Source organism: Apteryx mantelli, chromosome 7 (assembly GCF_036417845.1).
Source record: "Apteryx mantelli isolate bAptMan1 chromosome 7, bAptMan1.hap1, whole genome shotgun sequence".
Lineage (NCBI taxonomy): Eukaryota > Metazoa > Chordata > Aves > Apterygiformes > Apterygidae > Apteryx > Apteryx mantelli.
The window spans coordinates 39921422-39939017 of record NC_089984.1 but is presented as its reverse complement, the minus strand read 5'-3'; the positions used below and the strand labels follow the sequence as shown (position 1 = coordinate 39939017).

Genomic DNA, 17596 nt, shown 5'->3' with positions numbered 1-17596 from the left:
CCAAGAGAAGCAAAGGGTTTCTCCAGGTGTTTTCCTTCTGTGTGTGCACCAGCAGAAAAATATGACTACATTTTACAAAGACACCAATGCAAAACCCGAAGCTTGCTAACTATTCTAAATCTTCAGCATTTTTACTGCACACAGAAGGCTAACAGATAATTGCTGAGGATGACACTTTTCAACATACAGGACCAGTGACAAACAGGTAAAAATTGGGCTGAAGCAGAGTATTTTAGGTAAGAGAGTCATAGACATTAGGAATCCCAAAACATGAGAATTCAAAACTGACTGAAACAATTTCAGAGAAATTGTGGAGGATGGAAGAAAGCCACTCAGAAGACTGGAAAAGAGAGAACGTGGTAGTTTTCCACACACTTTTCACAGAGGTACTCCATCAGGATAAGGCTGATCATATGCTCTTAAAATCAGGAGAGTTCATTTCAGAGTGGAAAATGTGTTCAAAGCAGTATACTGGAGTGAGAGTTAAAAATAAACAGACTGTAGTCTGAAACATCAAGGCTTCTTCCGTTTATTGTCTGCGTTCCTATTTTGGCAGGATGTGATAACTTAAAAGTCACTCAAAAACAGGCATGTGCCAGCCGTTTTACAGAATAAGGCTAACTAAAAGGTAATTGCCTGAGCTACTGCCCATCCAATATGTTTCCTGAAACAGGAATCTTATGAATGCCTTCAATCTGACTCATCCATATAGCACTCATCTCACAGAAGAGTTATAATTTTGCATGCTGAAGTGTAAAGTTGTTCTAGCCAGCTAGACTGTAAGTCTAAGTGTTCTTAATATCTGTATTTTGAAAAGGAATGCCCTGAAGAACTATAGCTATGCCATTTTTGAGCAATACATTTAAAAAGAATGCAAATTGGTTACAGAACAGTATAGAAATACTTAACGCTAATATAAAAAAAAAGGAAAAAAGAAAAAGCAAGATTGGGCATTAGCTGCAGCCAAACCACAAATAGTTAAAACCCAAGATAAGAGACTCCATCCCACAGACTTTGTTACTACAGTTGGTCTGCTCCAACACTAGTTTGGGTAGTTTAATACGCTATGTGGCTGACAGCATAGGCTTGTGTTAAAGTTAGGTGTCCTCAGTCTATTGTTTCAAACCACATCAGTGTATAACTACTTGCTTCTTCAGTTAGCATAGTCTTTCAGAAGGCCACATGCAAAAACTGCTGACACTAATGTAAACTCACACACCGCACCTCAGCTCCAGTGTTTGTTATTTCTCCATTCATGCTTAGTCTGAACTTGTGCCCCCTCTAAAATCCAGACTCACAAAGAAAAAACTATCTGGCCCAATTCCTTGTTGGAGTTCTGCTAGCTTCAAATCAGACACTACTAACCAGTTATTTCTATCACCACTAGAGCAGAAAGAAAAGAAATACTTGCTACTTTGAGATAAAAGATAAATATTTTTAAAAACCTGTGTAGTAAGAATCTTCAATAGTACTATTGTATGCTAAAGCATCAGTATTAGAATGACAGCTTTTGAAAAAAATAGCACGGATATAATAATTTGAGGGCCAAATTTTGCACCCCCTCATACTGCTAAAGCAAGGCCACCAAAATTAGTGAAACAAACAGAAAGAACAGCACTTGCTTGTACGTTTAGCAACACATAATAGATTTCTGCATCCCCAAGGGAGAATTCACCACTAAAACAGAAGACAGACCTTACTGTATTAAAAGCCAGTGAGGTCTTCAGCCAAGACTGTGTAGCTTGGTTTCCCACCCAAGCCATCTTTGGTGGTAGGATTGCCCAATCCTGCCCACAGGATGAAGATACAAAGGTCCACCCATATGAAGACATGAGATCCATGAGGAATTCTAGAAATCTCAGAATATTCAGGAGACAAGACTCTGAGAAATTTACCATGTCCTTCCAGTTGCCCCATAATGATATAGACCTCTCTGTAGTTCGGGTTGAACTGTTTCCCACATCTGAATAGTTAGAGAAACTGGAAGGACATGACGCTGACACTTTTCCCCCTCCTACTGAGGACATTTCGTCCCTCTTTTCTAGCTGTGTTCACACATGCACTTCATCAAGAAAGGCTTTCATCAGCTTTGGTGAAAGTGAAAAACAATCCTGCTGCATAGATGAATACAGTTTCATTCCTGATTGCTTGATCTGATTTTGCCACCTGCTATTTTTCTTCAAGACAATAGCAGAGGAGGATGTTGCTGACCAGAAAAAAAAAACAGCCTCCTTCCCCCCCCACACACTTTCTATTTTATATATTTTGAATTTAAAGATGAACCAAACATAACAGCAATGATAAAAAGCTCTCTGTTTCCCCAGGGTTCTTAGATCAGGATCTGATGATGTAGTATATCGAAGTTCCTTATATTTGAACAGGTGAATGTCAGAAAGTTTAAATCTCTGCATATTTCGTTCTGTTTTCTAGTGACATCTGAGATTCTCTTGCTCTAAATGTACCAAATGTACCTAACCTGGAAGGTACTAAATTATTTAATGTACTAACCTTGAATGTTCTATACCCATTTTACAGATGCAGAAAATGAACTACAGAGAGATTAATTGCTGTGATAAAACTCACTCCTGTGCCTTAATGTTAAGTCAGGGAGTTGAAAGCATGTTTTCCATTTTGACCACTTAACAACAGTACTGTCTCTTCCAGTTTCCTGGTAAACTAGATAAAAAGTCTTTACAGGCAGACATTGAAAGAGGCTGTGTATACGTCTTAAAATGCAGAAAAGAAAGTGATTATATAGAGATGCTTTTTGATCAGAAAAAGAATATATAATTCAAACCCTCTGAGAGGAATTCTGCAGTTGCTTCATTCCTACCAAGGAAGCAATATTAAGGCAGGTCTTGTAATTTGGCACAAACACTGCATTAGGTGGATGCTGGCACAAATCTGTCTATCAAAGGGTGCACGGACATGGTGGAGTAGCAGTTCTAAGTACACAATACCCATCATATTGCCATTTTACAAAGCACTTTAGTTTGCAAGAATGTTACTCATGCTAGGCCTACATACAAAATTCAGCAATTACGAATATTCATCACTTTTCACCCCATCTATCTTTTACCTTTTTCCTAATAAAATCTCTGTATTGATAAAAATAGCAGGAAACGACTGTGTTGCTGACACAAATCACAATGTATCACATGTTTTCAGTGGCTTACCAGAAATTTATATTTACCATCTAGGACAGCATTGTTACTCATCATTAGGCACATGCACAGTATAATGATTATACAAGATACTGTCTAGAGAAACTAGAAGCTAGAGGATGCATGTGATATGTTAGCCATAATAAACAACAAGAACACATGCGTCTAAAAATCTCTTTCTGCTCAAGTTTTAGATAACTCCAAATTCAAATTTTTCTAACTCATGTGAATGACATCTGGGGCTTCCCTCATTTGAGATCAAAATGGAAAGACACTCTCAAAGAAACATAATTAAAAATAAATACCTTATTCAGTGTGTATTGAAGTATGACAATCGATTGAAATGTAAAAGCTCCTAAGCCGGGCCAAACAGATTGTAAACTGCTTTCTATTGGTAAGACTTTTTACACCATGCCATTTCTCTGCATAAGTTTCCCCTGAAGTTGTCAGTTATGACCTTACTTACTACCTGCACTTTGACTTAAACTTCCACAAACTATTGCGCGACATCAGTAATTTTATGCTCGATTTTCAACATCTCTAAAGAAAAAAGAAAAACACACACAAACAGAAAAACACACCCGCCACCCAGCCTGGAAGAGCATTATTTTACTTGTCTTCTGTTTGTTCTTGTTTTTTGCTTCTCAAGATTACACCTTTCAAAGACTGTGGCAATCAAAAAAAGATAGCCAGGAGAATGGCTGGCAGGAACAGAGGAAGGCTCATGTCACACATAGTCCACCTGAAAAGGATGTGGCCAGTCTGTCTGCTGTAAACTACCAATCTTAATGAAAGCTTGTATTAACACTTTAAAAGATACCCACAGCCTAAAAATCCTACCCGTATACCAGCAAGTCACTGCTATGCCTTATAAGTTATATTTATCATTGTATCCTGGGTCACACTGATGATCTGGAATGTATGCAGCCCCATATTAAAATCATGCTGGTATTAGACAATTTCTCCATTGTAGCAGCTGAAAGCCTTGGTAACGTGAGAAAATTCAGGACTAAACTTTTTAAAAAGTATCAATGCTTCAAAGAAAATCTTCCCTTTGGGCCATTTAATAAAATCCAGATTATGTTACTTTCCGCCATCCTTAATCGCGCTAAATACCTCAACTCTGAAAGTAGTCCTATTTATTTCATCTGGTGAATTTTAAGAAGTTCGAAGTGTAAGATACTAATAAGCATTAGCTAAGTTGGTAGTTTCTAGTACCATAGGATTGCTGTAAAGAGCTGGGCATGGCATTTTTCAATTCTATTTACAATTATATCTTACTGCACAATCATATATGACTATACAAGAGATTTCTCAATATTTCTCAATGTTTCTCTGCCTCAGATAAGAGTTTATTAGTACGAGCAAACAGCAAAGGAAGTTTAGGTCAAGGGTTACTACAACAGTTAGAGTTTTGTTTATAGCTATGTAGTAAAGAGAGAAAGTCAGTTTAGTAAACAGTAAGTAGCCTCGTTTTTGTCAGGTTACTTTGAAGACTGCATCATCACCCATCAAGAGTACAGATTCTGAAAATCAGTTAACAGAAACTTAGCAAACATCCCCAACTATCAACAACAGCAGGGCTTAAATTCTATTCCTATCACAAGAAGAAAGTTCATTTCTTACCTTGTAGGTCCTGGATTTAATGGGGAGATACTCTCAGCCAGTGGCACAGCAGCAGGAAGATGATCTGAGATGTTCTGACCTCCAGATCTTTCTATACTCTTTTCCTGAGTGCTCCTTTTTATATCCTGCCCATTACCAGGAAGTTGGCCTGATTCTGAATCTTGTGGACTGCTCTAGAATGAAAAAGAATAATTTAAACAACTACTGCTGTTTTGGAGGACAGGAAATTTTAGAGAATAGGTAGCTTAAGGGGTTTTGTTCTGCCCACTGACAGACAGCTTCTGCAGTAGACTTCACTACTTTGATGGAACTTGCAGGTTCCAAAGCCAAGCTATTTTCTTTTCTAACTACAGAAAAACAGAAGGAAGTGGTTGAGCCAAAAATAAAAATGAGAAAAAGAACAGAGAGAGAAGAATGCAACAATTGCTCTAAAGCTACTCAGGGCCTTTACTGACCCAAGGAGGGTATCATTTTCTCTTTTTTCCAAGCCTGGCAAATGCTTCCTTGCTAAGCAAGTTTAAAAAGGAGAAAGGATAGAAACAAGCTATAAACTTTGACACTTGTAATATTAGCAGCATCTTTGGAGTCAAGTTACAGACAAATAAATAAAGCCCACTTCAATCAAGTCCCAACACTTGAACCCAACTCTAAGTTATCTCCCTCCCAATTCAACAATGCTCAGAACTTCTCTGAAATGAAATGGAGGGCTTGATTCTCCATTATGTTGCATTTCTGTAGTAACAGCTACAGAAATGCTATTATGCTAATTTGGTAATGCTGTATCACCTCTTCTCAAAGGTAAATGCTTACGCAGGGTCTTCACCAATAGCTGGAGACATGCCTTTTCCTTAGCACTGCTTTGTTTTAGTATTGCAAACTTGGTTTTGCTCTAGGGAGCTAGAAGGTAGCAGAGTCTTGGGCAAAGGCCAGAGCTGTAACTGTGGTGTGCCCACAAACCCTTAGGGTTCTGTAAGTTGCTTACAATAGGTAGGGGCAAATTCCTGATGAATTTATTTGGCAGGAGTATCTTTAGAAGGCAAAGAAGTGATGATAACAGTTGCTTTGAACAGTATCTGAGCATGTTCTTCAATTATAACAAGAGAACTGGAGAGAAAGAATTAAGCGTCAAGCAAAGAAGAAGTCTGAAGGAGGAAGCTACCTTTTCAAATCCTCTTGCATATCAAGCAATAGTGAAAGAGAGGCAAAACTGATTAATCAGATCATCTTCAACACACAATCACACCATCATTTTAAGCATTCTTAACTGTAATTGTAACAAGCCTAAGGCATACTTAAGGATAAAGACATATAAGGATACGTACTGACCACAGGAGAGCTACTTCAGAAAAATGTCACAGATGAAAAGCACAGGACACAATTCCAAATAATCTCTTGTTCCCCTAATTTTATTCTCAATTTTAAATTTATATTTTGTTCTAGAAGGAGTCAGTAAATTTTTCATTGCAGAAAGCTATTGTTTATAAAATTGTATTTCTCTCTGTGTGAACATGGTGTGCTGTCACACAACTAAAGACTTCTCTTGATCAGAGCCAGGAGTGAGAGACACCCAGTGGACAAGAAAAGTCTGTGTAATGAGCAATTGAAAAGGTCAGGGCAAACTGAAAATATAAAGAGACTTCCTTTAGGCTTAAGGCAAATTTGATTAACTCTCATATCCTCTGCCTTTCCCTGGAGGATCCCCTTCACTACAGCTTTGTTTGCAAAATCTCCTTTATCACATCACTTTCCTCTGGGAGAGACCAAAGGCTCTTGGTTTCATGATTATTAAGCACTTACCAAGCATGTGCTGACATCTGGCATTTGAAATATTTATCTAAGTATATATGTTGGCCCCAGAAGCACAACATACAGCAAAAACCTACTAGAACATCTCCAGATTTAAACAAGGAAGTTTGTTTTTTTCCAGCCAGAAGACAATAGAGGTTGCTTAGGTTTGGGAGTTTTGTTTTGCTTTCAGTGCTTTGTTTTGGGCAACCTTAGTTTTGTTTGCATGAGTTTTTGTGGAGAGTTCACTTCAGCATGCACAGATATGTGCATACAGAAACAACTGTGAAAATGCATTATTAATTTAAGTATTAAAAAAACAAAACAGTGACTTCTGCAACCACACATAGCCCTGCTGGAACATGTCTGTGACCCAACGGCCACTCATGTGACAGCACTATCCCCACAACTCAGAGCCTTCCCCTCTTGCCTGTTAACCTTATCACTGTTCCAGAGAATGCAGCAAGTTGGGGTGGAAGGGCATTTCCATCCTGGCAGCAGAGGAACTCTCTCAACTAGATGGACCTAACCCCATGGAAACCTTTGCTCAGTATTCAGAGTATGAACGGGACTTGATTCACCAAGGAAGCAAGACGAGCAGGGCAGCAGGTCGGTCAATTCACAACAAGCCATGTGAGGCAGCCAAGGTGCCACGCTCTAGTTTAGTCAATGTATTCTGTCTTCTTGTGAGAGCTACATTTGGGTCAGTCTGGGTGGTGGGTTACAGATGAATGCCTCACAGTAGCAACTAGATGAATTATTATTTTCAGGCCACTTGCAGACAAAAATGACCTCTTTTCCTTTCCCAGAAGCGGGGAAGCAGGACAGGGAGAGTAGGGAGAACCACACAAAGAACCCCAAGAAATTAGGCCAATTTACAAATTTGTCCAGATGCCTTCAGCAGTTGGTGAGAGCAGTGAGAACTAATTATTTTTCCTCCCTTCTACTACTACTACCGCCATCTCAACTTTGCTTCAGCTGATTCTGGTGCTAGGCAGGAAGAACAGCTCACAGCTCTCTTCAAAAGATGAAAAGCTGCATGTTTTGTCTGCTCCTTCTAAAGCCTCTGTCATCTTCCAAGGCACAAAGGAACACAGCAAAGAATTAAGTCATTAACCTACTGCACTCTTTGTACCCTCACATTCCTTCTAATTGCTCTCTCTTTCACAAGATCAACCACTTCACACAAAGGGCTCCTTTAGGTTACCATCCTCTCTGTTTTACTGGCCCGAAGTCATCCCACTTGCAGAGCCACAGCATCACGGGGATGCCTCCTGCACACAAATCTTGAAAGTAAAATTCCTTTCTATAGATCCCCATGAAAAGCCAGGAATCCCAAGAGCCACATGATAACCTGAATTTAATCAGCAAGGTGTACTCATTTATGGTATTAGAAGAAACACTACTCATCAGCTTGTCAGATAATAAACCTAACAGCGTATTACCATCAAAACTCAAATAGCAGTAACAAATATGATGAAACATAACACAGTGGTTACATCTGGTACTTACTTACAAGCTAGCAGTACAATTCTTGCAGGAGAGTTTGAAACCGCAACATGGAGTCAGGCTATTTTGCCTTCTAGTTCCTGGGTCTGATGCTTTATAGTATGGGGTCAGAATCATTTTGGTAGCAGTTTGTTTGATTTTATTTTCATTATTTAACTCCATAGTTCACAAGTTGGCTACTTAGCATACACATTTTAAATAAACACTATACCTGGATGCTTTATCATCTGTTACACCAAGTCTTTATATTAAAAGAAAAACACAGTGGATGGGGCAGAGAAGACAAGAAGAATGATAGCAGCAATATATATCTCATAAGGTTAGGTAGGTGCACAACTTGAAGATTACACTTAACATTTTCCATAAATTGAAGTTTGTTTGTTTTTTTTCTTTCAGTTGCTTTGTGCTTTCAGTGATCTCCTATTTAAGAAGATACAGTCCAGCTCACAGCTATTCCTGAGCAACTGTAATTGGCTAGGGAAAAATCTGACTCTTGTTCTCTGACTTTCAAACATGACCAAATTTAACATATATTAAAACAACCTGTCTGTACAACAGAATTCCTGTAGGAGAAGGGAGGAGTTTGAATTGTTGACACACGTCTTCCTTTCTTCCCAGGCTGTCAGGTGTTCGAATGATCAAAAAGTAAAGTTATCCTTTCACTTAGTCTGGCAAGAGCACATATGGCCAGGAAATATTTTCAAGAGAGACTTAAAGGAGGATTTTAACAATATAAAAATAAATCTTAATGTAGATATTTAAGTGAGAGAGGGACTATTAACCTTCCAAGATATAGAAAAGCTTTAAATATGGTTATCTACATTCAAGGTACTAATTTAGTCATCACAAAGGAACATGGCCTGTGAATCTATGCCAGCCAGCAAAACCAAAATTTAATTTCTCTCTTAAGTTTTTCAAATTTAAGGTACAAAGTTATTCAACTCAGTAGCTGACCTAGCTTTGCAGAACTATTTTTAATTAACATCTGTGAAAACAATTAGAAAGACTACAAAAGACTACTTTTTGCTCAAAACTATCATCAGAAAGCTGTTATTAGAGAAATTACCACTGAAGTTTCAACACATACAGATTCTGAAGTGAATTTACTGTAAGAAGCTTGCAGCTAAATTTACTTTATATTCAGTTTAAATGTGGCATACACTTTAAGATTTTGAGATTCTAAAAAGTTACTTAGTTAAAAGACTTAAAAACTGCTGAGAACTTATTTATTAAAAATCAGAATTATTTAAGTCTAGCATAATGAAAAAAGAGTTTTTCACAGAGACTATACAAACAACAGAAGGAACATAAAACCTGTACTTTTATTTTCCTTTGAGCCTGTACCATATTTAAATGAATAAATCTATTTCTCCTGAAATACACAATGTACTTTGCATTAAACCTTTCCACAAAGGTTAGACTCTCTGCAAGAACACAAAATAAATCTACAGGATCATTTTACTTTTCTGATGTCTTTGAACAGGAGCTTAAAAGTTTAAAGAGAGAACTCTATTAACACTGTAGCCAAAAGGATTATGTGAGCTGCCATACCCTGGCTAAAGTTATCATACCAGAAATAAATTCCTTTAATTCTACATGGGAGCGTGTTCACAGCACAGCTCCCAAAACACAGACTCCCGGCTCCTGGTTCAAAGCCATAGCAACAGCATTCTGTGCTGCTACAGCAGTGTGTTTCCCAACAAGCCACCAGGCTCCCGATCACACAGTACAAAACAGATCCGGGTTTAAAACCTAGTATTCACACTCAGTCCCCTCCCCCCCTCCCAAAAGTGAATTCCCTTAATTTCCCTATCTTTCTCCTTTCTCTCAAAAAAAGTTGTGTCCTTTTACATTTCCCCTCTGCAACATTCCTCCATTAAACACGTCCTTTTATAGCAGTTGCTGGAACATGCCATAACTCTGACTGCAGCTGAAAGCAATCTTTGAAGAGTTACATTAAGTTTCCATTCTCCCTAACTCCCTGTGTTTATTGGAGGGCGGGAGGACTAGAACAAACCTTTGAAAGTCTCTGTCGATAAACCAGAACTTACCTTTTATTTTTCTCCACATCTTCCACTACAAACTTTTTTTTTTACGGGGGGGTTAAAGCTTGCCTGTTACCAGCCCAGCCCATTCACTCCAAGCCAACCACTTCCTCCATAAGGACAGTGGAGCCAGCAACGTGAGCGCAGGTGAATGCCGGGAAGCAGCGCAAAGGTCAGCCCGTGGCACCCAGGCTCGGATTTCAGGAACAACTGCCACGCTGACCAAACCGGGAGGATGAACATATGGTCCCCGTTAAGGACAGCAGCCGCACACCTCCTCAGCCAAACGCCTTGCACAAGTGTGACTCGGCAGGCTATTATCAAGCCAAAAAAAGTGTACCCGCAGTACTTGTCGAAAAGGTTCTATTGCAATATTTTGCATCTAATCGATTGCTCTTTTCACTGCAGGACTGACTGCAGAAAGGGTAGTGGAAAGTTATTCATTCAAAGCCTTAATCTGTAGGCTGTTCCTCATTCTTTTTATTATACTTCAGTATTAAATCCACTTCTTAAAACTGAAACTGGGACATCAGAAAATAGCTTGCAGTGATTCTTAACACACCCAAGTTAACAAAACAGTTTCTGAAACCTCCACCTAATGCCCTGACACCTACTAGAAATCACTACCAATGAGACATAAGTATCCCAGTCTATGCTAGAAAAGTGGATAAAAGTAAAGTTTTCAAGGTTAAATATTGTAAGTCTTTTGTAATAACAGAATTGTATAGGTCACACGGTTGGGAAATCATACTTGTAAAATAGCTCTTGTAATTTTTTTGAAGACAGAGCAGTTTTAGGAGCTACTTTTTTGCTCTCGTGGCTTTTCCTGCTGTTCTGCAGGCACTATAATTGGCTAGTAAATTAGATTTTTCACTGTTTGTATCTTTAGTGGTTGGAGAAATGGTACTGAATTAGATAAAAATTAGATAACCAGTGGATATTGCTTTAACAACCAGAACTTTTCAATCAAATCAGTAAACACTGGTCAACAAAATTACTGGTTACAAGATGTGTAAGTAAGAAACTGGTTACTGACAATTGAGCCAGGCTTGAACATCATGTGATGGTTAAGATCTGAAGAATTACACAAGAAATTTGGTTTTGTCACATCACAAGAGAACCAAACTCTGCTTTTAATAAACAAATTGTTACAGCAGTCTGCATTATTCAGCACCTGCCCATTGCTGATAACAGGGTAAAGCAGTTTAGAGAGTGTGATGACCATCATGACCACTTCTTGGATTTTTGCCCTTATAGCTGATGAAAGGCCTTCTTAATTAGGTGAACACAACTACAAAATGATCATATGAGAAAAGCAAAAAGTCTTTGTCCTTATGGGAGATTCCATGCAGAATTTTGCAATGGCAGTCTTTTTTTCTTTTTTTTTCTTTTTTTTTTTAATCAGTAATTGGCTATTGCTTCTAGCTGGGTTTATTGTCTCCCACAGGAAAAGAATTTTAGGTTCATGGCATTTCTAATTAAAAAAATAGAAGAGCCAGGAATGCAAAAAATGTCATTTGGTAGAATTTTCATATAAGCCGCTTCCTACCAATACAACAGGCAATGGGAACTGCAGTAGAGTAATGAGTATTTGAATATTCTGGTTGTGACCTTCTATTGAAAATCCTTATCACTTTTTCTTAGTGGAAAAAAAATTGCTTTTTCTCCAGAGAAGTAAGTCCAAACCTGCAGAAATGGCTCTGGCTTCAAATGTAAAAATAAACACTCTTGTGTATATATGTTTAGTCACCATCTTATCCTTGGTTTAGCATTCTTAATAGAATACACAATTTCCTCTCAGCTAAAGCAAGAGCAGTTCAGTCCTTCAGGCTTCATTGTTCATGTTTAGGATCTTTCCAGCCTACTGAGAGCACTGAACTGTTTATCTTCAGGTCCTGTAACATCAACAAAAGTGTCTTCTCAACAACTTGCTATGTTTCAGCCTTATTCTGTGAGACTATACATAGCAGATGAATGAGTCTGCACCAGGCTAAATGAAACACAGCTATAGAACTGGCTTCATGGTTCTTGTTAACACTTAGTCTTTCTTCACCTTCAGTCTTTCTTCTGTTTATGCTCAGTAAGCAAAGGAAAATTCCCAGTTATCCTAGTAACTCCAAAAGTCTTACTGTAGCTTTTTAATCTTCCTTTGTCCCTTTGCTGACAATTGCATGAAGGCCTGACGAGTACCTAAATTATTTTCTTAAAGATGATAGGTGTATGAGATACAGTAGGACAGAGTTGATAGTCATGGGAGAAAAACCTTCATCACATAATTTGCAATTTCAAGCCAATATAATTTTAGCTAAAACAGCATTCTAATAAGTGTTTCTTAGCAGCCTAACAATAAAACACTTGAGAGGATGCTGTTAGATTTATACCAAGTACTATTAGGAAAATTGTCTCCAAACTGAGATCTAGACTCTGTTGTGCTCACCAGCTGATAGTGTTTGCTTGTCTAGCAATTACTAACTATCATTAGCTGTGGAAAATGTAGGTCCAGCATTTTCACACCATTTCTAAATAGAGAACTGTAATGAATAAATATAGAGCTTCTTCATAAATGTAGAATATTTTTCCTTTTCATCTGTACTCGTAAATGCACATTCCCAGTTAGAAAAGGTGATGGCTTTACAGATGCAAAGAAAGCCTTAACCATTAATTCAGGGGAAGGGAAGGAATGGTCTTCCAACTTCCTTTTTACTATGCTTTCAAGTTAATACCCCACCACCACTTTGCTGCTTCTTTCATCCCCCCTACCTTCATTCAAAAGGCAAGATGACAAGTATAATAATTAATCACTGCAGTGAGAAGGGTCCCAGAATTTGTTAACTTACATAAATAGATGTGTAATTCTCTGAAAAGAGGCAGTGTTCTTTTTGTTTAAATTCAAACAAATACTTGGCATTACTCACCATGGAAATTTAATATTGGACCAGTACTAATTATTTTTGAAAGTAAGCATTAATGAATGTGGTGCCAGGATGTATGCTGGAACTGTGTTAGTATCACTAATGGGCACATTGGCCTGTAGCTTACTGCCACCCTGTTCTAAGGAAATGTTGACTAAAATGATGTGCAACAATTCTGCTGTCCTGTGTACTCACGATGTGCAATGGATTACATGGGAAAAGAAATGAAATAAAATAATGATTTAGAGAGTAAAAGGGGTGAATCATGTCAACACAATATGCTCAAAGAAAAGCCGAGGCAGGATAACAGTGCACCTAATTAAAACCCTATTGGCAATATCATTATGTAGAAAATTGGCAATGTATTTTTGTTCACAATTGAATATTAACAATGTAATGTATACAGACGCTTTTGCACTATTTAAAAGGTGAGCAAACATACAGTACAAGTACTAGCACTCACAGGAATTTGCCCAGTTATCATCCACAGAATGAAAACTGAAGGCTGGAAAAGTGCCTGCTAATGTGCCTAATGTGTTCTCTGTTGATCCCCACAATACTGGAATGTGAAAAGAACCGTGCTGATTGACTAGATCCATCACTTCTGCATAAGCACCAGGAAGTTGAAATACACGGAAAGTAATAATGCAGAATGTGCAGCAGTCAGGTTTGTTTAGAACAATTAAATGGAGAAGCCCTAGCAAGATCAGAGCATGATGTTTCAGACAAACAAATAAACTCTTCAGAAGTTTTGGTCCCTCCAGCAAGTATGCAGCTGTTGCCCATCTTACACATTTCAAGGTAAAAAACAAACAAGAACAAAAAAAAGATTACAATACATTAATGCTTATGTTTACAGAGAAACAGACAATAATACAGATGTGAAATAACTAGCTTTGTTTGACTACATACTTATTCAGAAAACATAGGAGGGGAAAGGATAAAGCAAAATATAAAGAAATAACTTATGTGATAACTGACTTTGAAGTTCCCTCTTCCACTGTGGGGAAAAATACTTGCTGCTAGAATTTCAATTCAGCAGCAATTTTCCCCTTCAAAGAGCTTTACAGTTACTGGGTAACCTGACATTTCTGAAATCACAAGAAAGGCTGTGAAATATGACTACTCTCCTCTTCAAAACTGTTAGTGGCCAAAATTAAAACCCTGAGTTAAAATCATTACATATTAAAACAAAACAAAACAAAACAAGAAAACCTATTCTAGCCTTAGCATGTTTTGTGCTCATGTTTCCAATGCTAGCGAGCTCTTTCTGTTTATACTTCCTCCACCCACCCCTTTAAAATTAAAACAAAGATGTCCTGGTAATAGCATAATTCTAGTAGATGGGAGATCACAATAAAAAATAATGATGAAAATCATCTGTTCTGCATTGTATAGTCAGTTTGGGAGCTGGTCCCTGAGTTAACTGCAGAACCCCCGAGAGTGGCAATGGCAGAGGCTGGGCTGCAGAAGTGACAAGCTGAGCTCACGCTCCGTCACGCAGGCTGTGTGCCTCATGCTGCCAAACTGTTTAGGCAGCAGATAGTTTTGCTGGTCCTAGTCAGCTCAGCTTGTTTCATAAGCAGGGTTTGTTTTATAAGCTGGCCTCTCAGCCCAGACTATCAAGATGCCTAGGGCTGAGGAAATCCAGAGATACCCCAGTTTTTGTGAAACTCTGATCCTTTTCTTTTTATTATTACCATGTATGTGATACTTGGATATTTGGCTGTCCAGAAAAGTCAGGGGAAAACCTGAGGACTGACCTTGCCATTCCCTCTATGCTAGCCAGTGCATTCGGATGGATGAAGAAAGATGTATCTAATGGGCACTGCAACAGCTGAGATCTTCTGGAGTTCCAGAAATAACTGTACTTTTCATAGTTTCTCCACTAAAGGAGGTAACTCTGTATTTCCCCTGCTAAAGGCCAGATCTTTAGGGTCAAACTGGGTTAAAATACTGTTCTTCTAGATTTGTTTCTTTTTTAGTTTAAATATATTTCTCTTTATGTGGAGTTTTGCCTTTCAAGGAAAATGTATCTTAAAAATAGCTTATATTTAATTCAGCATAAGCCCAACATGCTGTGCCACTGACTGACAGAGATCCTTGTTTGGAAGTGAGCTTTGCCATTCTAATAGGACAGGGCACACAGCAACTCAAGCTTCGTGTACCACAAGAGCAAAGCAGAACATGGTTAGTCTCAATGTAAAATCACTTTGTTAGATAAACTGCTGGCCCCAGCCTTATTTTATCTATTTATTACCCTTGCTTATTATTACTAAATTCAGTTTATATTCTCCTGAGAGCACAGTTTGTCTTTACTTTTTCTGTAAGTGCCTACTATATTCTTCGTAGTAGAACATTTACTCCACAGATCCTCTTTTTTACTGCGTTCTAAACTTAGCACAGTCTCCCATCTTTAATGTAAACCATATGTACAACTTCTATATGACTCAGCTGAGAGCTAGAACTGGGCAATGGTGTTGCCTGATAAATATATAAACAAAAACAACTCATGTCAATTGGTACCGACTATAACAACAAAATCCACTGCTCTATCTTAATTGTGTTAGAGTGGGAAACAAAGCCAGCATGCAAAGAGGGTCAAATACAGGCCATTTTTTCTAAATAGAGATTGCTACCAAAGAAAAAAAGTTAAAAGAAACCAGATTTTTTTTACAACTTGCTGAAAACTTAAATGTAGCTGCTTTGCAAATTTGCAGTCAGTGTCAAAAAAAAGAAAAAAAAAAGCCAAAAGCAGATGCATAACAAAAAGAACAGCCAAGCTTGATGCTAGCATTTTGAAATGCAAATCATGTAAATCAGTTTCATCATCCACTACCTGCTGCGTTCCTTGGCTTGGTGGTATAAGGATGACTTTATTTGCACTGGGAACTTCTGCCTAAAAAACCCCACATTTAAACATTTCAGTGACTATATTAGTTCTGACTATTTATTAGGCAATACTTTTTCAATGGCTGTTCTGCAGCTTAAGTGGCTTTTGAAAGTTTTATTACTACCACTAGTTATTTCACTGTGAAGAGTGACTTTTAAATTAATTTGATTTTCTAGCTTTTTTTCCCTGTCTGTAAAGGAGAGCAGAAGCTTCCTTTTTCTTATCAGAAAGGAAAAGATGTTTACTAGAAGTCTTAATAAACTTAATGAGATTTAGGTAAATTCTTCTCAGCTTCAGGGTATTATGTGGACTCCTGAAGAAGCATACTTGACTTTCAAGAACTTCCTAACATGTAAGCTGTTGGAGTTGAAATTCTCATTATTTAAGTACAGGAATTAACATCTTCCCCTCTCCCCCACCCCTGAAAAAAGTTTGGACCAAATCTTGGGTTAACAACACAACTCTGTCCAGAACAAACAAGAATTACAGCAAATAGTCATTTAAAAAAAAAAAATCAGCAAATTTGGGTAACTTGTAATAATGATTCTTGGGAGGGTAAACTTTGCAATACAGAAAGTACAGCAGTATTTCAAAGAGGAAGATTTGCTGAAACCTGAAGTTGAAACAAGATGAATCTTAATGCATTTGACCATCTACCATAACATATGGAAGAAGAGAGGGTGAAAGGTCTTCTGGTATTTTAAATGTTGAAATCAGATGGAATACATCTTTTATTCAAACTTACATCAACATGGTAACTTCTAATGTAATTGTACACAATTAGCAAAAACATGCAGGTTCTCTTCAACAATTTGAAAACAGATCACCGAACACCAACACGCATTAACAGGGCACCCGTCTTCTAAAATGGGGATAAATTCCTGGGTCAATGCACGTACACTACGAAGTGATTTCTGAACAAGGAGACGCTGCCACGTATCAGGCCCCCGAGGGCACTAAAGGGACGTAACGGCCCTGCCCATCCTCCCTCGCGGTGCCAGGGGCTGGGGCTGCAGCCCCCGGGACGCATAGCAGTGTCACTGCTGAGGAAAACAAACAAACAAAACGCCGCCCTCCCTCTGCTACCTTCGACAATACTGAGATATCGGGAGCGTAACTGAGAGCAGAACATAAACGTGAGGTAAGGGGCCAGTGCAATTCATTGCTGTGAGCTTTGCCGTAGGGTAGTAGGCAGAGGAAATGTATGCACTCACCTGATTTTCTGCACTACTGTTCTCATTGCCCATTTTGATGCAGAAGTCCAGTGTTGCACAGCAATTAAAGAAACAGCACTGGAAGAAATAAGAAACCTGTGAGTCTTCTGTAAAAAAACTGAAAAACCTGAATATTTGGGAGGAATATCATCTCGGTCCCTCTATCAACTGCCCCTCCTGACATTTAGTCTTACAATGATTTTAAGTCATAAAATCAGGGAAAAATAGCCCCTAATGGTTTTGCTCTGTAATGTCTCCCTGCTGTCTCCACTACGCTGATTCTGCTTATGCTGACAGACACTCCTCTAAACTCAGTTTTCTTAAACTGTTTCTGGTTCATCATGAGCCTGGTACACTGCATGTATCATCGGAGCAGAAAGGTATTTTCCTTGCCAAAGTTACTTTGAATGGATGGACAGCCAAGACAAAACCCTTTTTAACGATAAAC

General features: G+C 38.3%; 1 protein-coding gene across 1 annotated transcript in view; it reads right to left on the bottom strand.

Annotated features, from left to right (window-relative positions):
• TACC2 (transforming acidic coiled-coil containing protein 2) overlaps nt 1-17181 on the bottom strand; it is a 133436-nt gene extending 116255 nt beyond the window's left edge. Inside the window, exons 1-3 of the mRNA XM_067299616.1 lie at nt 17149-17181; nt 15881-15940; nt 4791-4963 (exon numbers count right to left, since the gene is read on the bottom strand). Of these exons, the coding sequence (XP_067155717.1) occupies nt 4791-4963; nt 15881-15940; nt 17149-17181 (266 nt within the window). The remainder of the gene's footprint in view (nt 1-4790; nt 4964-15880; nt 15941-17148) is intronic.
• Nucleotides 17182-17596: the final 415 nt, after the last annotated feature.